At 43.1% G+C, this 20,888-nt stretch overlaps 1 protein-coding gene across 1 annotated transcript in view; it reads left to right on the top strand.

Annotated features, from left to right (window-relative positions):
* Positions 1–16,316, top strand: part of BRF1 (BRF1 RNA polymerase III transcription initiation factor subunit) — a 178,640-nt gene extending 162,324 nt beyond the window's left edge. Inside the window, exons 16-18 of the mRNA XM_009644854.2 lie at positions 6,624–6,675; positions 10,333–10,501; positions 12,720–16,316. Coding sequence (XP_009643149.1) covers positions 6,624–6,675; positions 10,333–10,501; positions 12,720–12,757 — 259 coding nt within the window. The 3' untranslated portion in view covers positions 12,758–16,316. The remainder of the gene's footprint in view (positions 1–6,623; positions 6,676–10,332; positions 10,502–12,719) is intronic.
* Positions 16,317–20,888: the final 4,572 nt, after the last annotated feature.

Raw genomic sequence — 20,888 nt, 5'->3', positions numbered from 1 at the left:
TTTTGCCTCATTAGCTGTTTTTATGAGGTTGAGATTGATCAAAACACCTGTCGAAAAGCAAATATCTGTAATCCTCCTTGCTTGAGTCTAGAAAAATATGTTTGCACCAGAAGCAGACAGCAGCGCTAGTGCTGAGAACTTTTCAATTGCATAATATTTCTGTTCAGATGCTAATGTGTTCGTTTAACTTTTTAAATTTCATTCCTATTACTGTAGTTCCGAGCATGATTTAAAAATTATTTATATTTGCCTTATCTGCTAATAATGGTGCTTTTTGCCGTAACAGATGCATTCTGCCCTGTTTGAAAGGCCATGCTACAAGATAGTTAGATATATCTGGATTGTCACCACACGAGTTGTCTCACGCCCGTGTTTTAAAAGTGACACTGCCATTAGACTTGCTTAACTGAGACCATCATGATTACTCGTTTACCTTCATTAAAATGCTTCATAGCTTCCTTATTTTAAGTAGCTTTTCCCAGCAAGGTGCAAAATCTGCCTTGCTGCCGTCATTTCATCTGGAAAAATTTCCATGGTGAAAGGAATAGCATATTTCAACTAATATTTTCCTGACCTGTGGAGAGATGAGCTCATCAGTGTCTTTATTGACAAACCCAGGAAGAAGGTGTGTCGACCAGAAATATTAGATCAGTCAGCCTTTCTTGTCCTGGAGCAATTGTAATTTCCCATGGTCTGCAGCAATTTCCTTTAGAAGCAGATATGTGCAGAGATTGCTTTGGATCTGCTGCAGTAGCATAATTTCATTTGGTCCCAATAAGGTGGCCTTAGATGTCATTCTTCTCATTTTTGCTGTTGAAAATGTTTTGGTTTTGTCAGTAGAAAAAAAAACTAGTTGCTATTTTACAGCATTGAATTGAGGAATGAGTGCTGCAGCTATGCAGAAAAATATTGCCCGCTCCGAGTTGGGTTATTGCAGACAGACATCGTGGCCTCCACCCCTCTCTGAAAAGCCTGAAATAGGTGTTCAGCTCACTATACCTTAGCAAAGTTCCTGCTTTGCAAAAGCGTATGAGTGACTGGCATGGGTGCTTAGTTCCTCGCTGATAAATGTATCCTTTAGTGAATGAAAGAGGTTCTTATTTTTTGCCAGTTTACTCCTGTGAGCTTTGGTCCCTAGATACTTAAGCCTGGGCATGTGCTAGAAGAGGCCAATCTCATTAGCGCTGAAGATGTTCTCAGTGCTGCGTTGTCTGATGCTGTGCTGATGAAAGCGAAACTCCTCTGATCCAGCATGAAAGAGGACTGAGTGGGAATCAGAAGTGGGAACAATTTCTCATTTCACTCTAGTTTTTGTTGTCACTTCAGCTTTGCTTTTTTATGCTTGAAATGGCTCTTTCTGTAGCATTGCTTGCTTGGAAACAGGAGGAAAACATTGGCTGAGTTGGTGGAGTTCATGCAGGTGTGCTGGAGAAGAGTTAGAAGTAGCTGGCTCAGACACTGCTTGATGCATCCTTGTCTTGCGGCCCAGGTGTCTGGTAGTATCTAGCAGGGTTCAGACCCTACTTGCTGCTCCGTCAGCCACATTTGTGCAGCTGGCAGCACCAGGGTTAGCCAGCACCAAGGGACCTCGCTATGAATGAGCTGAGCTCATTGCAATGTGGACGTGCCCTTCAGTCGGTGTCTTTTGGTCATTGGTCATCTCTGCAGCCCTATCACTGTGGAGAGTGATTCAGGGAAATTCCCTGGGGCTTTCACATTGATGGTGAGCGGGGCTGGGTGAAGGGCTGGTCAGCCTGGCCTTCCGAAAGCCAAAAAAACCTGCCTGCCTCACATTCAGGCACGCATGGTTTCAAGGTGTGAGTATCAGAGATGCTTTGTCTTTCTGCAGAGCGTGGTGTTGTCCGTGGTTATATCTGGACGACTTCTGGTGTGCCACGGCTCACCCTTACACCTCAGCCCCGTCCTCAAGGTGTGAGGCAGCAGTTCATCTGTGTCACATCCAGCCATGGCCTTGGCCACGCACCTTGGTTTCCTCTCTAGGGGAGGGAATGGCTCTTGTGAGCTCCCAGCTGTCAGCCAGAAGCAGATATAGATGATGGTGGGATCCACAGCTGGATGTGCAAACCCCAAAGTGTTCCATGGTCACGGTCGTCATTGCAGGCTCTGTTTTGCTCTCTGGAAAAGAGCAGTGGTCCGAGTCCAGGAGGGTCACCCCTTTGTCCTGACCTCATGGCAGAACCGTGGGTCGGTGTCTCCTGATGTTGTGTTTCCAACAAGAGCATTAAATCCTTGCAGAACAGTAATTCCCAGCTTTCCGGTAAGGATAACATTGATGGTACTTAATTAAAGGGCACTTTTAGCTGGGGTAAACATTTATATTAATTTCCTTCTCACACAGATGTCTGGTAAACTGACCTCCTGAGGCAAAACCATCTGGCCTCAGGTGGGAGGAGAATCTCAGCCGGCATGGCGAACCTGACTGGTCTCTTGCTGAATCATTTCTCAGTAGGTTTTTCTGTCACTGAAGTGGCATACGTATGAAAGGCCTGTGGTATGGATCTATAGGTTTTATGGGCATTTTTCTTAGATGACCTGCATAATTACACTGCGGGCTTGTGGCTGCAGGTTCCGTTGTATCTCTGCTTTCCATCGCGTATTCTGGGATCGTCCACATATAAAATTAGTATGGGTGGTAAGCAGCAGTAAGGTGTTCCCTATTTGGATAGATTAAATTAAAATTCAGTAAGAAACAGAGCTTTGGGTGAGTTTCCAAATTACTTCAGGATTGCACTGAGGAGATTGTTATGGTATCGTAAACCTTTTTGGTGGGTGAGCAGCCTGATGCAAGTTAGGTGGTTTTATTGCCTCGCGGTGCTTTTTCTGTTTTATATACTGTGCTGTGTAATCTTTTGTTATTAAATAATAAGCAAAATAAAAACAGTTGTTTGTCACAGCCAGCTTGTTTTTCAGGGAATTTGCTTACTTTGAAAGTTCAGTCTGTGTGATCTCCAGCCCTGTCAGGAGCTATTATTTTGAGTCATCTTTTAAATTGTGAAGTTGGAGGACAAACCTAGACGTTACCGTGCACATCTCGCTGAGAGCGGAGCGGATTCGGCAGGGAGCAGCCTCTGATGCCATGTACTGCGCCGTTAGTTTTTGTCACGAACATGTCAAGATTATCTGCTTCCAGTGGTACGCGTGTCGGCTGACACGAGCATTTGTACATAATTTTTGAAGTAGTTTGAAATGTGGATATAACACTTGGGGCTGTGTGAAATCTTTTTTTTTCTCCCCCTTTTACAGATCACATCATTGCTGTTCAGAACGTTGCTTGCTTTGTAACTGCCTCCCACAAGGAACTGTATTAATTTGCAAAGTTCATAACAAAAGTGCCCCCAACTAGAAATCATCGTAGCTGGTGAACAGCTATGGAAACAGTTGGGAAGACCAGGAGCCCCATTACTTTCCATTCGCAACATTACATTTCAAACAGAGGCCACTGTTGCTCTAGCATATATGGAATTGTATCTTCATGCAGGATATTATTCTCATTTATGGAACTTGGCAACCCTGAATTCAGTCTGGACTTTGATGGACAGGATTTTTCACGTGTAGTATATGCATGCATGTGTGTGCCTCGGTAGCCTTTTACAGATGAGGTTGAGTCACGCATATTAAAAATTGGGTAAGATGCTTCAGCTGCTTGTTTTTTCAAGCTTCTTTTTTGATCATTAATACTCAGACCTATCCCAGCCTCAGAAGCAGTCGTGCTCTTCCATGAAGACACTTTTTTCCACCCTCTGTGGTGCAGCCAGACAGCAGAAGGAGCCCGTATCTGTAGCCATGGCAGCCGGTAATTTATTGCTCCATATGGCTGGTGTGGCAGCAGCTGCTCTGGTTTAAGGAGGTCAGGACATTGGGGCATTTAAGAAACAAAAAAAAAAAACCCACTATAAAACCTTCCTAAGTGTTTTTTTGGGGGTAATAGTAGGGTTTTCCATAGACATAAGAAGGGCCAAGGGAGAGAAATTAACTTTTTATATATTTATAACTTTAGTAACTTTTTTCTTTTTATATAATTTTAATCAAAGACATTATTTCATGGGGGAAATAAATTTTTGTCTCTCTTCGTGGTGGTTTTACCTTTTTTTCCGTTTTCATCACTAGTGTTTGTAGGTAGCACATAGTACCGAGGCGCAGCGAGCTGGGCTGTTCTGCAGGTACCCAACAGCCAGAGCAGGAGCAGAATCCGACCCGTTGCTTCTGGATGCATCAGATACTGCGCTGAGAGAGAGACTGTATTGCCCAAATTGAATGGCAGGGCTGTATTTCTAGTGATGAAGTGAAGATGCAGACTTTGTGAGCAATTATCATGGAACAGAAATACAGCTTTAATTTCAGCTTGGGTGTGAGAATCACTTGCTGCTGAAAAAATGGTATAGAAGGGCTCTTGGATTTAGCACTAAAGCTTGCAAATAGGCTTTTCATAAGCGTGAATCTTTTTATTTTCATTAGGGGACCATTTTAATTAAAATGAAACTGGAATGTTTACTCTTTGCTTCCTATAGCTGTGATTGTTTTCTTCACTGTGTGAGCACATGTATAATTTGCTCTAAAAGAAATGTCAGCAGTTTCTGATTACCTTGTGAGTCTTACTCAACAGCTTGATTTTAATTGGGGGGAGGAAAGATTTCAGGGTGCTCCAGGGAGGTCTGATGTCTTTTAGTAGCAGGAGGAAATAGGTGCTATCTTTGGTACAATGTTAATTGCAATAATCACTACTACTGGTTTAAAATAAAGGTCCTTCATTTCTTACCCTTGTTGGTTTTTTTCAGTCATGTCAATGAAATACAGCCTGTTTGGTAATTAGCATCCTTCAGCTCATAACCTTTTGACATTGCTGCCTTCATGTGTTTGTAAGCATCTAAACAGGGTGACTTTTGGAAAACTGATTGACAGTAGGTAGGTAGTCTCAAAATTTAGGAAATGAGGAAGACATTTTTTATGATGAGGGTCGTGAAACACTGGAACAGGTTACCCAGAGAGGTGGTAGATGCCCCATCCCTGGAAACATTCAAGGTCATGTTAGATGAGGCTTTGAGCAACCTGATCTGGCTGAAGATGTCCTTGCTCACTGCAGGGGAGTTGGACTAGATGACCTCTAAAGGTCCCTTCCAACCGAAAACATTCTATGATTCTGTGAAAACTCTGCAATTCTGGTTAGATGAAGGAAAGAGAAGGCCAGGCACATGGGGAAGAGTACATCCATGCCTTCCGATACATTCTCTCTAAGCCCGGAAGTCCACCAGGATTTGTAAGTTAATACATAGTTTATGTGGATCAAGAGTATCTCTTTCTTTAAGTTTTTCATAATTATGAAATATGACAAGAAGTATGAAATATGACAAACAGAATAATGTATTCTGGATCCTTCAGTGGTACAGCTCCTGATGCATTCCCATGGCTTATTTTTGTTTAGATCTACTGTAAGGAGGTACCTTGGACTACTTTGGTTGCTAAAATGCCTTTCAGGTCTTGCAAAGCCTTTCAGAGATGACCAGCTTCTGAACCTTTTTGGACATCAGCCAATATCTTGGATTTTAATATTGTCTTCTCCATTGGAGATTATGATCTGAGTCTCCCCCTGCTCATTCTCTGGGGTTTTGTTTCCTCCTGCTGATTATTTGAAATAAATAAATAAGTAGGAAAACAACCAGTATCTATGTGTTAACAGGGAGGAATGACTAATAGAAAAATGAGAAGAAAGATACTACTTATCATAAAAGACTGTATCTCTGGAGACATAAATTGGTATTCATTAAGTTGTTTGCCTAGACTTAGTTAAAAGACGTACTTGAGGAGCTGTCTGAGCAGTGTTTCAGTAGAAAGCAAGTCATCCTCTTCGTGACTAGATACATCTAGATGAGGAGGAGAGACCAGAAAGCAGCACTAAATGATGGATTGAGAACAGCCTTCTTGGCAGTGAGGAGACAACAGGCTATGAAATGTTTTTCAGAAAGAACAACATTTAACGCTTAGCTGTAGAGTAATACTGATCCACCTTTTCTCCCCAAATAAGCCCGTCTTCTTTGTATCTGATACAGAATTTTTAAAAACATTTCTGTTCAATTTCTGTCGTTTTTCATTCAAGGTATGCAGGGTCCCCTTATTTTTGATGATGATTTCTGTAGCTGGAGGTTAGAATTTCGCCTGTGATGATTATGATATCCCGTGTGTATAATCTTACTGGTCCCCTCAGTATGTCATCAAATACAGGGAAGTAGTTGCAGAGCAGTGCTTTGTGCCATGTCTGCATTCTTCCAAAAATCAGTTGAGTCTTTTGACTTTTGTAATATGTGACAAACCCACCCATTTCAAAGACCTTTGGGCTGAAGATTGAGATGAGATTTTGCTACTGTGCTTGTTGACAGACATCTTGCCTTATTATCCTGAACTGGGGCAGACACTTAGAAGGGAATGTGTGTATTAATTCTTGTGGAGTCTGTGGCTCTCTGCTCTTTATCTTATATCTTTAAAAAAGTAATTGCACAATATAACACTTTAAAAGTGCTTTTACTGTTTGGAGAGTGAATACTCTGTGTCACTCTTGTGCGTGGTGTAACTTTGCTGACATTCACCATTTCTTCTTTTGTTTTTTGCAGATTAAGACCCTTGATTTCAACACAGCCTGCTAAAAAGGCTGCCACCGAAGAGGTATGTAAAGTCCAGCACTTCTCCTGGTGCAACAGTTTGAGTTTGGACATTCCCACAAGCCTTTCTCAGCCTGGCTCTGGTTATGCGGCAAAAGAAATGAGAGTCTTGTCTCTCTGATCAGACCAGGAGCTGGCTGCTGCAAATACTGCAAAGCTGAGATTGTCTCTTTTCTAACCAAGATTTGCCCTTACTTATCCATCAATAACGTTAGCACAGCCTCATAATGCCTGGTTAGGCAGCAAAAAAGAGAAAACTCCCTGCAAGCATCTAAAAAGTGACCTATCAAGCAAGTGGGCAGGAGGAAAGGGCAGAGCTCGTGCCTGTTTCTCAGCGCTTGGACCGTCCCCACAGAGAAGGGGGACGATGCAAAACGCCGCCCGCCTGCAGCCAGCGCTGACCCAAGGGAAGGGCTGGGCTTCTGCGGGAGATGGGTGAGGAAACACAAAGTGGCAGCTTACCCTATATAGCATGGCTTACTCTTTGGTTGGTTTCCTTGTTTAGTTTGAAAATATAATAGCGCTGTAGGAAAGTTAGTGCTAGTGATTGGCCACCGCCAGAAACCCCCCCTACGGTGGCTTTGTGCACCTGTATTTTCTGCCGAATGGATCATAATTGTTATCAGTCACAGGGGTAACTGTTTGCTTTCACTATTACTTTCCCACTGTACAGAGTCGAAATACGCATTTTGTGTATGATAAAATAACCGTCTACTGAGTATCTAAAAATTCCTTTCCTAACATACCCTTGATGCCAAGAAGGCCAATGGTATCCTGGGGTGTATTAAGAGGAGCATGGCCAGCAGGTCAAGGGAGGTTCTCCTCCCCCTCTACTCTGCCCTAGTGAGACCCCCCCTGGAGTACTGTGCGCATTCCTGGGCTCCCCAGTTCAAGAAAGATGAGGAACTCCTAGAGAGAGTTCAGAGGAGAGCAACAAGGATGGTAAAGGGACTGGAGCATCTCCCCTATGAGGAAAAGCTGAGAGAGTTGGGCTTGTTCAGCCTGAAGAAGAGAAGACTGAGAGGGGACCTCACCAACACATACAAATATCTCAAGGGTGGATGTCACGAGGACGGAGCCAGACTCTTTGCAGTGGCGCCCAGCACCAGGACAAGGGGCAATGGGCACAAACTGAAACATAAGAGGTTTCAGTTGAACGTGAGGAAGAAATTCTTTACTTTGAGGGTGACAGGGCACTGGAACAGGCTGCCCAGGGGGGTTGTGGAGTCTCCTTCTCTGGAGATATTCAAAGCCCGCCTGGACAATGTCCTGTGCAACATGCTCTAGGAGAACCTGCTTTAGCAGGAGGGTTGGACTGGATGATCTCCTGAGGTGCCTTCCAACCCTTGCCATTCTGTGATTCTGTGATTTGTCCTTCTTTTTCCGATGAACGTGTGACACTGGCAGCCTTTTGAAAGTGAACCAGTTGACTTGGGTCGTTTAACTTGCTTTGACAATTGCCCATCCATACATAAAGCTATATGCCAAACTGAACTCCAGGATGTCTGGAAGTGAATTCAGGAAGTTCTATTTAAAGGCGTTGTTTGACTGCCTTATTTTTAAAATGACTAAACCCCATTGATTTTCAGAAACAGTTTGATATCCTGCCTGGGGAAATACATTTTCACTTCTTATGCTATGCTCATTAGAAAACTCTGCACATTTTTAGAAGTATAGCAGTCTGGAAGTGGACATGATAATTAGAAGAAGGTCACATTTTAATTAGCATGGTGCAATTTTAAAAAATAATGACTCAATTGTAGCTCCTTTATATTCCCCCACTTTTTCAGAGCAGATGGATACTTTTAAGCATATAAATTGATATATATTATGATGCTGATTCATCTCAAACTGTTGTGTCTATTTCTGCTTATACTGAAAACCTAGGTGGACTCAATTTGATCACTCTAGAGGCAAAAGCAGTGGTAGGAAATATAAAATAAACTGGAGGGAAGTTCCTCTAAACAATATGATTAATTTGAGCATTAAAAAATCATTAAAACCTGTCTTTGGGTGATCCAAATATCTAAATACTTGATTTTCTATTAAAATTAATGGCTGTGTTTTGCCCTATTAATGAGCTATTGGAGTAAACCCTTAGGTGACTTTGAAAACTCAGGCAGATTTTTTTAGGTTGACTGTCATGGTATATGACAAGTTCAGGAACAGCTTTGATGTTTGAATAATTAGACTATCAACTTTCTGGTACGGGGATTTTCTCTTATGGCGTATCTCTAAAGTGCCTGGAGTTACAGGGATTCTGGGAGTTAGTGCATCCCAAATAAATACATTTACAAATAAATACATAAAAATAAGTTACAGTGCCGAATCAGAACTTACTGCCAATGGAACTGGAGAAGATGCAGCAGTACATGGTTGCATACTGTAATTTAAAACCTAAAGCACTGTAGGACTTTTCTTGTGGTGGGGACCAGAGGAGTTGGGGTTTCCTGGTCTCCTTTGGACCTTTAATGGTCAGGAGCACCTCACCACTGTCCTTCCCAAGTAAGCGGTCCCAGTCTTTTCTGTCTTTCCTAGTAGGGGAGATGACTCTCAGTGCTGATAGCTGCTGACCAGTGACAGGTACTGTTAAGTGCAGTGTTAATGGTTAACCTTTAATGTTCTTCAAGTTGCCACAACTGGGATGTCTTTTTGGGCCACGGGCTCTAGTGTACAAACCCCAAATAGTCCAAGTACAGAATGGAGGTAAAAAGTGCCCTTCCAAAGCTGGTGTAGATAAAGCTCCTGTGATGTTTCTTCCCTGTATGAGAGAGGGAGGTGGAGCCCTAGACTGAGCACACCACTGACGTGAGAGCTCCAGAGAGACCAGACCTGGGCTGTGCTGGGGCAGACCATGTTGCTGGTTCCTGCCCCATTCCCAGATCTGTCATTAGTGAACCAAAGACAATGTTACCTTCTCCAAATTCACTGCTGTCTCCTTGCAGTGTTACCCTTTCTCTCCCTCCCTGCTGTGTCCTGCCTAACCTTGGAGCAGCTGGGGAGGTGGACGTACAGAACAGGTCCCGTCGGTGATATTCCCAAGTTAGTGTTTGGAGATCATCATTCTGATGAATTTCCTAGGTAATGTTACAGGTGCTGGTGTGTATTATCAACCTCATGCTCTGCCATCACATTAAGTACTGTCTAAAGAGTGCTATTTGTTCCACAGCTCATTGTGCCTCCAAATAAATCCAACCAGAGCTGTCAAAACTAATACATGTTGAGGTTTCTTTCTGATTTGAAGGGTACATTTTTGCTATCATTAAAGTGCCAATAATGTTGTTATTGTGTAATAGGCCTGATGTGAGTCAAGCACAATGAGAAAAAGGCTGTAAGTTTTCCCGCAGAGCTCTCCTGAGGAGCCTTCACTCCTAAATTTCTCCTTACCTTGTGCTTGCAAGAGGATCCTTGTTCTGCTGTTACCGTCTGGGTATTTCAGTTACCTGGCTATGAATTATGTGAAAAATGAATGTTTGTGCCTGATTTTCACTCGGGCAGTGTTTCTCTGAGCAACTTGCATGTCCCTTAGAACAGCTAAGCCTCTAGCACTGGACATGGGCTTCCAGCTCTCCTGTCCCTATCATTTGGAAGCTGCTAAAGTTTTGGACAAACATTGAACAAAAGGAAGGGCTGCTCTACTGTCCCCTCTTCTTTTTTGCAGGTGGCCTTTCTGAATGCACAAGCAGAAACCTCTGACATAGAAAAACCAGCAGCTGTGCTAGTGGAGAGCGGCCCAGTAGCTTATAACCCTGACGAAGAGGTGGAGGAGGAAGAAATAGAAGAGGATGATGATCACTGCATGAGTGCCTTGCAGTTAATGGGAGGAAACGGTAAGCTGGGATGCTGTCTCAATTACTGTCTACTGGTGCTGTGGGGTTCATTGCTGCAGGGCTGAGGACAGACTCCCTTCCTTGTCCCTGCCCTCCGGCAGCTCGTCCCGTGCAGAGCTGCTGCCTTCCAGGCATTGCCTCTTCCACCTGTGGGAAAGCCAGGAGTCATCCTTGCCCGAAACCTGACCTCCTTAGAGGCTCCTCCTGAGAAAACTTTGCATCTCAAGCTTTAGGCCACGAGGGCTTCTCAGGAACAAACCGATGTTACGCCTTCCTCAGAATTACGTTTATTAATGTGGATCTGAGGAATTACAGGGTCAGTAACCCCTCTGTTAGCAGTGCTCGGGGCTCCGTGCCTCCTGAGCTGAGCCGCCCCGCTCCTGCCTGCCTCCTCAGCTGGGGCTGCAGCGATGTCCAGATTGCCTGGGAGCCCTGTGGACATGGCTGTCCGGCTTGGAACAAAACGAATCGTCACTCTCCATTTCTGGAGAAAGCGTTAGGAGGAAAGAGTTCTTCACCAAGTACAGAAATTGCATTGATAGCATACGGCGTGCTGTATGGTACGCAGATGTGTGCTAATTTATTTGGGTTACCCAGCAAAGCCACTCATTTAATTAGGTTTCTTTGCTGGCAGGAAAAGGCAGTATCCTTTCTGCTGCGGTTTTTCCTAACTGGACACATCCACATTTATCCTTTATTAAAAACTTCCCCTTAGAAGTTAAGCTTTGAAAACATACAAAAATATTTTTAAAATGAGAGCTGCTAATTATGGGTTGTGAAAAAGCAAGATGGGAATAAGTTTCCTACTGAAATGTTATTTACTGCAAAAATCTTCCCAGTACTATTAATTTAGCTTTCACGGACAATATGTATACATTTCACAAAAGTGTGTGTTGCTTTTAAATTGATTTCTCCACTGGAAAATAATTGCTGAACTGTAGGAAAAACAGTTTGTTGCCTGCATTTATTATTAGAATAATGTTCCCAAGAAAAGGCACCCATGTGGGGGAGGGTGGGTCTTATGTTTATTAATAAACCCCCCACAAAAATAGAATAAAGGTCACTGAGCTTTTTTTTCTTTGTGAATGTTACTATTTTTAAACCATTCTGAGAACATTCCGCTTCTCCCTGTCTGGTCTGGACAACAGCTGAAAAATCACAGTTTAAAAAAAAAAAAAAAAAAAGGAAAGGAGTATTCCCAGCATTCAAATGCAGGTGTGCAGAGCTGCTCAGCAGAACAAATAACTCCTTCCTAACTGCTTTCTTCATGGGTTTTAGACCTGTCTGCCTGGAATAACTGCAGGAATTACAGATGGTGAACTTCACCTATTCTACACAAATTATTATAGATTACACTTAATTCTGCTTCCGAGCATTTGCTTGGCTCTCTGGATGAAACGAATGAAATGAATTTGGAAGATAAAGGTTAACTTTACTGAATGCTCATATGTAACAGTTACCCTTAGGTTCAACTTCGCAGCAGCAAATACCAGTTTCGCTGCATTCAGAAGCGCACAGACTAGACATCGGTGCGCTAGAAACGCGCGGGCGTGCCTTCTGACACACACATCGCGCAGTCTTCGCACTCCGCATTGCTTGAGAAAACAAAACTGGATAAAAAAATCTGGGCGAAATTTTAAGTTGTTCCTCTAAGAGTAAGTAGCTACAGGAGATCTGAGTCAGATGTGTCGGTCAGGATTCGTTGCACGACTCTGATTTGATGGGAACTCTGAGCTAGCTCTGAACCCTTGCAGTTTCAGCTTATAAATCCATGAATAATACAAACAAGGCAGCTTTTTTGGTGGCTATGTCTAGTGAGAGCCCTGCCTACTTGTAAATGTATGCTGCTGCTTATCAGCCACCATGTTCCAAATTACTTGTGACAATCAGGCTTGATCACCTTAGCCTCTAAATTAAACCAAGTATTTCACATATCCATGTGCCAAGCATTCCTAAATGAGGGTCCAGTGACAAGGGAGAAGAGATATTTACACACACATGCTTACAAATAATTTTATTTCCTTGAGGAAAGTACGTGCAAGAACTTTATTTAGCCCTAAAGAAATATATGGGTTTTTTTAAAATGCTTGCTTAAGGCAAAACTTACCATCTAGTTACACAGCAGGAAAACAGCCTGAAAGTAGCAACACTTTTGTTGTATCTTCCATCTTTCTGGAATATTTGCATTTTTATATGCCTCTGTCTTTGTGTGTTTCAGATTATGGCTGTGATATGGATGATGACGATGGCTATTAGTTCCATTTACTTCCAAAGGACATGGACTGTGTCTTGTTCCAGGCAAATCTTCAAGTCTTCAAACTGTATGAATAGTGAAAGAAGCTGTCTATGGTCAGCAAACGTAATCGAACAATCCTTACTTTTGTAAAGCAATTTTAGGTTGCCATTGAGTCCGGTCAGTTTATATTGACCCATAACCCAGCAATAAAGTTTGGGTTTGTACTTGAATTTTTTTTTAATTTTGGTGGATCATAGTTTGAGGATGAAATTAATGGGAGTAATGTTTCCAGAGAACAAAAGAGAAGAGACAACATAAGACACAGCAACACATCTCTTATTTATGCGACTCTGCTTTTAGGCATGCTGTTGAAAAGGAGCAGATAGACGGACAGGTAGAAATGAGAAGCATGCCTGTTGGTTGGTTGAGTACGGTAGCATTAGTTGTCTCATAATGCTGCAACCAAAAGAAAGAAAACATTTCCAACTCGTGTGCTAAACGTGACCCTGTTGTTGATGCAAGCTTCCTTACCCAAGCCTATCAAAAATTAATGACAAGTTATGTATTTGCAGGGCAGTATCTCTTTCTCTAAAATGAAGTAAATAGTTCTTTATATAAATCAATTCATAGATCTCTTAAAAGATAACGACAGTAGAAAGCAATGTTAGCAGTGAAGAATCGTCTTCCGCTGTGAGTCTGGTGTGGTTTACGTGGAAGGCGGGAGAAGACCTGGGTAAGGCAAGAAGTGTAAAGAGCAAGCAGGCAATGATGCCATGCTCATGACAGCCAGGTCCTGCTGCGGCTGGCATTGCTGCAGGAAGGGTCGTGCTGGTCATCTGTACGGAGCTGCTCTCCTCCGGCTGAGTTAGGCTGAAGGTTTGCTCCTGAGAGCTGCCCATCTCTAAAACCAGTTGAAAGAAAGAGAAAGCTGAGCTTTTTTAATAAATAAGCTAGCATCTGCTTTGGCTGAATTTAATTTAATGTAATTTATTTAACTTTCTGTGGGTAAATTGAAGGTCACCATGCAGCAGTCTGACTTTCATGGCTCAAATCCCACCCTTGAACAGTCGCTGCTACACGAATAATAGTGGAGCTCCAGCCTTGTGTGCCCCAAAATGTCAACAGGCAGGTCCTTCTCATCCAGATACATCAGCTCTTGTGATGCTGTGGGAGCGAGGGTCAGGAAGGGAGCCCCTGTTGCCAGATCCCACCCTGTTGCCTCTGGGCTGCCTTTCCCTGGCACTGCTGTGGCCAAGGCTCTCGGCTCCGTGGGAAATGCACTGCACTCCAGATCATGGTCTTGACAACTGCAGCTGCAGGAGCCAAGATATTTTCATTTCTCTCCCATGTCTAGTGACAATCATGAAAGCTGCAGATCTTCAGGCTTGTCTTACACCAGGGAAGGATGGTTATTTAGCTTACCAACATGGTCTCTGTTAAGCCGTCTCTCCCAGTCAGCTCATCCTTCCTACTCTTTTTGAGGAGCATGCATTACTAAGGCACCATCCATCCTCCCTCTGTGGAGGGTGGAATGTGGCAAGGGGAGAAGCTGCCTTGGGAAGCTCTCTAGCTACTGCCAGCCAGAGTACCGATGATACTTATACCTGTGGTCGTCACCAAAGAGGGGAAGGGCCACGGGACCTCCCAAACCTCTTCAGTCCCTCTCAGTAGCATGCATAAGAGGGATCATGTAACTAGAGCAAGAGCAAGTGATTTTTTTAGGAGCAGACTTGGTATTATTTGGCTGGTAAATGTAGTTTGTTGGGTAGGTTGTGGCTGCTAGTTATTTCTGAGCCCGGTACAGGAGTGTTTCTGCAATGACTTCGTAAAAGCAGAACTTGGTAACAGAAATGATGTAGTGAGGCTAATGGGAAGAAGAGCTCTTCTGAACCAGATTTCAGTTACTCAGTTTGCAGCACTTCAGTGGAAAGCAGAGATTCCATATAATTCTTAGGGGGAAAGCTGGCGTTTTCACCAAAAGACTATAGATTTTTTTCTGATACTTTATAAATACTGCACAGAAAATGAGATTGAGGAGATAAACCTTTCTACCTCTCTTTTATCTACACCATAAATTCAAAATCATGCTATAAGCAGACAATTTTTTTAAAAAGTAGTTTGTTTTATCAAAATTCCTGCTCAGCAAGTCTTTGAGACAGTTGAGTTTGAGCATTTGGGTTTGAATTAATCTGCCCAATAGTGCTATTACAAATACCCGTGCTCTCAGTATATTTTCAGAGCTTGGGTTTTATTCCAAGGTACACATTATTCGCTACGCAGGAAATAAACATGCATAAATAAACATGCATATGACTCACGTAGGTCGAGTGCTTTTCTCAGATGCATGACGTTGGCTCTTAAAGAAACCGCTAAGATGAATTCTTTATTGCTAAGGGTCTTTCCTCCAGTCTTCTGGTTTGTTCTCCCACAGGATACTAAACCTGCTGCCAATGTAGCAATGGGGTGTGCGGGAGCTGAGAGTCCACCCAAATAACTGCTGCTGGTAAATTTGCATTTCAGTATCGCATTACATTTCTGAGAACATTGTTTCCTGCACTGGAAGTAGGGGATTGCAGTTTTTGAAGGCTCTCATAGGATTTCATTAGGAAAGGCTGTTGCATAGTCTGCTGGAAGGGCACTTGGACAGCAAAAAAAAAAAAAAAAAAAAACAAACCAAAAAAACAAAACCGAAACAAAGACCTACAATTCCATAGCATCTCAATATTGCTGGTGAAGTTAATGGCATGGTTTCTGCGCAGGAGTCCTAAAGGAAAGGCTGTGGTATCGGATAGGCAGATTTCACTCTGAGCATTGTAAGGCTTTTTAAGCTATAGAGGTTATGTACATTTTTAATTTATTGGTGACTTACCGGGATTTTTATAATGTTCATTCCTTCTTGATTTAACTAAGCTCAGGAAATGTAAACAGATTAGAACATGCTAGTTTCTGTTTTTACAGCTAGTCATTAAAATGTAAAAAGATTAACACTGCATTAACTCTGTTTACTACTGTTGATGTATCTGGACAATTTCGTTGTATATAAGTGAGCCTAAATTCACTTGGAGTAATTTGGACCCTGCTTTTCTCAGGTTTCTGATTATAATGAAGAGAGCTTATAAGGCTTCAATATTTGTTGTTCTTAGATCTTCTTACTTGAACCCACATGAGCGGTGTGTCGTGGGTTTTGTTGCACAGAGCATGTCTCTTGCTGCAAGTCGCATCGCTTGACAGTCAAAACCCTCCAGCTGCTGCATCCAGCTTGTCTGCCATGCAGCCTTTTAACACTCTAGCTCTGTGGGAGTGAGAAATGAAAGGAATAAGGACAATAATAGGGTTCTTCACTATGGTGAGTGCGTTTTCAGTGTCTTAATCATCTATGACATTTCTTTAAAATCACTGTGTTCAGTACAGCAACTTCTAAATGGTGCCAGACAGCCTTGTCTTGAGGGTTAAACATGTTCGTCGAAAAAGTTCTTGCCATCCTGATGGCTTGCTTGTATTCTTTGGATTGCGTTGAAACTCCAGTTGCAGATGTGTACAGTTAATGTAGAGTTTGCCTAATAAATGTTCTGTTTCTTATTTTTGTGTTGAATCCTTGTATTTGGTTCAGTTAGTGCCAAGGCAATTAAACCTGTTTGATGTAAGCGTATGTATCATCCTTATACAACCACAATATGAGCCATGTTAAGCTTTTTTACTGTAATATATTTGCTGTAAATAAAAAGTAAAACCCTTGCATAACCCATCTTTTATGATGCTCTCCTGCTAATTTCTGATTTTTCTGTCTTCATTCTTATGAACGTTCATTTTTGATTGCTACATGATTGGTTGATTGTGGCCAAAATTTGTAATTCAGAGCTTTCTTTCATCTCTAAAAGGGAAGACACATCTAATCAGGCAAGTGTTTTTTACCAGATATTGTTCCACTGATAAATGTAGCTACTTTCTGTAAACTGCATAACATTACGAAGCTTTTCCCACTAAGCTATGTAATTAACTGACTGTGGGAACAGCATATAGCATGTGTGTTTAGTGGAACCGTTCCAGTGCTTGTTTCTGAAAGTTGTATCTTGATAAATAAGGTGTGTTGTGAGTTAAAAATCTTGTTATTTTATAAACATCTGGTCGCCATGGTTTGGAGGCCAAAATCCACATCTACCCTTTGTGCACGTGGGTGTTTGCTCCTTTTATTTTTTTCTGGAAGGGGAGCTACTACCGGATCCTCAGGAGTGCCTGCTGCAAAGTTTTAGCATACAGTAGGATGACTAGCAGTAGTTTTGGTAAGACAGTAGGTATGGGTCATCCCAGCATTTCACTGGGTTCCCATACTCTCATCTAGGTGCACTTTTGCTCTCATTGACATGGGGATGCTTTTATCTTGGTTTCTTTTCAGGTGTTCCAACCCTTTCCACTGGCAGTTGGAACTTCTCCAGTGATGTCCATCACTGATGCTTTCTCACTCATAACATCTAAGCTGTTTAAAAGGTACTGGCCACCTTGGCCTCGTATTTTCTGCTCTTCCCTAGCTGTACAGTTACTGGCTTTGTCCTGTAATTTTTCTCTTCCCTGCCACACCAGGCTTTCATAACCAAAACCATTTTGTCCCCCCAGCTGTGGTCATCAAGTACTCCTCCTTTAAGGGTCTGAGAAGTTCAATAATATTAATAAAGCTGAAATCTTGCAAAGCTTTATATTATCTTCATTCGTTGCCTGTAGATCATAGCACACTCATTCTTAGGTTCACGTTTTGTAACGCAGAAGAGGCTGTTGTAATTTTCTCCTCCCGCCATGTGTGTAAGAAGACTTACGGCGTGTTATTCGGTATTTATCATGCCTGCCCCGATACCTGGCAGTGGTCTTGATGAGTGGTGGTTGTTTAGCGAAAGGGGTTAAGCACATGAGAAAGGAGGCTGGGTGAAAATTCATGTCTTACAGCATAATCAACTTACTTGGCGAGTTCCTTCATCGTAATTGTTTTTTCTCTTATGGGACTGTTGTGCATTTTCATGGAAATGAGGGAGGTGCATGCATTTCATAAAAATGCAAAATGGCATTCCCATCTTGCCACAAGATTCTTGGAGCATGGGATTTAATGACTTTTAGTGTAAATCTTACATTTGTTATTGTATGGGTTGGCAGTAAGTGGCACTGTACCGGACACCGGGATGGCGGTCATTGCATTATGTGTTTCTATTGCAAAATTACAAGAAGAATACTTCCTTGCTGCTCTTAGTGCTCTTAGTAAAGTTTCTCAATTATTCAAAAGCAGAAAAATACAGCAGATTAAAGGAATTTGAAGAAACCAATGAAAAGAAACAGCACCAACGTGTGTTTACCAGGTAATTTTTCTTCAGTGCTCTTCTGCAGGAAAGGTAAAAGGTATTTATACGCAGAGACTAAGAGGGGCAGAAGCTGAATGTTGGCAGGAGCAGGGGTGAGGCAGTGTTGTCCGCTTTCCCCACAAGAATTCCTGACTCCTCCTGTTTCATGGTATATCCAGCCCCACCTTCCTCATTTGTACGGAGTGGGCAGTCCACTGGGGGATATTAAAAGCAATGGGACACGTAGCCAGGTAGGAAGAGAAGATGGCGAGGTGTCTTTGTTTCACTTGAGCAAAACTTGAGCAAAACCAAAGGAGATGATTAATTATTTCGGGTGGTTTTAAGGGCTGTAGGTTGGTGTTAAGGACAAAGCTGCATTTAAAAAACACCAGAAAGGTGAGGAAATACTTCATTGCAATGAGGTGCCCAGAGGCAGTGAGCATAGGAACAGACCAGGGACAGTATTCACATCTCTGGAAACCCAACTGGTCTCAGAGCTGCATTAAAAATTGCAGTCTGTGGCCATGCCACTGTTGGTGACGTACATCTGCTTGTGCCGGGGGTGATTTCTAACCGCCCTGAGTTGTCAGCTGCCCCTCTGCCCATCAATGGACAGCAGCATTCCCCTCCCATGGGCTGGCAGACAGGTTTCTGGCTTGGTGCAGATGTTTCCTGCTCCCCACCCATGGCTGCAGACTCCCGAAGAAGAGTCGGTGAGATTTTGGGGGAAAAAAGGTCAATGTGCTAATTTCTCAACTCTGCTTTTTTCATAAACATGACAAAAACTGGGCTGAACTGCTGCCTGCGCAGGCCAAGCTGGCCTTTGTGCCACCTTGCTGTGGAGCAGCAGCACGTGCTGGAGGGCAGCACTGGTGGCTGTGCAGCCGTGCATCCTTGAGCCGCTCGGCTGGCGGCGTAGCTGGCAAGTGTTCTCTGATTCCTGTCCTTCTTTTGGATGAGGGTCTCCTAAGTCTGCCGTTCTTGCAGAGGTGCTAATCCTGGTCCTCGTTAAATACCCTTGGGCACATACAGATTTCAGAGCAAAAATTTTTGAGTACAACCCATGTGAAGAGTGTGATCTGTGCCCTAAGCAGATGTCTGTTGGCAGACAACTACTGTGAAGGTGACGTGAAAATATCCATGCTAGATATCCACAGTTGCTGTGAATTGGTACAGTTCCTGCAACTTCGCATCAGGCACCAAGAGCCTTGCTGGTTTACATCAGCTGAGGATCTGTGCCGTTAGCAGCGGTCTCTAGAGGTGGTAGCAGTAGTGAAGGAAGGGAGAAAAGTGCTCTGGGGTGAAACCAATTTGTGATATTGCAGTGTGTCACCCAAAGCCACTTCTTACTCTAAGAAAGCACAACCTACTGCCTTGCCTACTTAACCAGCAAAGCAGAGTTACCTATTCTGCTGATTTTAAAATAAATGAGAAAAGGGCACTTCAGCCGTGCTACAGTGTGCGGCACGTAGTACATCCCTCTTGAGCTCTGCATGGGGGTGGCTGCGGCTGTCAAAACTCTCTAGGTGGTCATAGCCTACTCTGACGTGGATCTGTTGTAACTGAATAATGGTTCTTCAGAGCAGCATCGTGTCTGGGAAACAGCATAAATCCTTGTATCTTCTTTGATTCCTGCCCATACTCTGAGAGCTCACCAAAGGAGAGTCCACACACACGTACCAGCACAATTCAAGTAAGATCCATGGGTTGACACAGGGTAAAATGTAGCTAAAGCAAATGGTTTCAAAACTCTAGTCACTGTTTTCAAGCGAACTCTTACACAAGGCCCCTGTGAAATTGTTTGATAGTGCTGAGTGCTGCATTAAATCAGTAGGACCTATGGTAAGCTCTGAGGTCTCCAACAGCAAACCAGTGCGATGTGAATCATCGTCTTTTCTTTCTGGACCACTGGGTGCCATGAGGAAGAGTCAGAGTGGATTTTGTTGCCTGTGGTAAGATGAAGGATCTTTCATCTTGTTGATCTTCCCTGTATATATTGGTTCGGAGGAGCTGGCTGCACTACATTAATAACATGCCATCTAAACCACTTTTGGCCAGTGTTCTTGGCACACATGCAAGTGTAGACTTTCTGATCTCCCCTGGCCACTTGGTAAGCAAAAGATCTCTATCAACAGGGGTAGTGCCAACCCTTGTAAAGCTGCCCAGCATAGACCCCAAGTATTGTCACTGCTTGTGGGTCTAATAGCAGTGTGAAAGGGGCTACATCTCAGGTGAGAGATGCTGGTACGTCAGTTAGGAGCTTATATTTTTCCCAGTCTGCTGCATATGTGAGTGAGGAGGAGCCTGTGTACTAATACCACTGTACAAAGAGGTAGGTTGGGGGTCCCAAGGGCTGCGTTCAGTCTGTGGATCAGTCCCATCCCTTAATCCACCTTGACTACTACAGCACATGTGATGCTCAGAAGGTGATAAGCAATGGAGGCCATCCATGATACCTCAAGTGAAGATCAGAAGTAGAAAGAATGAAGACAGAGCTGTTACAGGACTTAGCTGAGGTTTGGAAGGAAGGCTGTGGCTCTTCCAGTGTCATTTCAAGTCTTCTTTCCCATCCAAGTTTTGCTATCATTAAATTCTTGGGTTCATTTTAGGTTGACTGGGGCACAGGGTGTCTTGCCATCCAGAAAGTGCTTTCCGGGATTGGTTTGGGGGGGGAGGGGGTGGCTGGGTTTTTTTTAAGTTACTCCCTCTAATACCATAACTTGCAAGACCCTTGCTGGGGACTGCAGCTTTCCTTCTAAGCAGAGCCCTCAGTGCCTGGCAATCACTACTGAAAAGCAGAGATGTTAAATGATACAAAAAGGGCGGGGGG

Source organism: Egretta garzetta, unplaced genomic scaffold (genome assembly GCF_000687185.1).
Source record: "Egretta garzetta isolate BGI_Z169 unplaced genomic scaffold, ASM68718v1 scaffold508, whole genome shotgun sequence".
Taxonomy (NCBI): Eukaryota; Metazoa; Chordata; class Aves; order Pelecaniformes; family Ardeidae; genus Egretta; species Egretta garzetta.
This window is presented reverse-complemented; position numbering and strand designations above follow the sequence as displayed.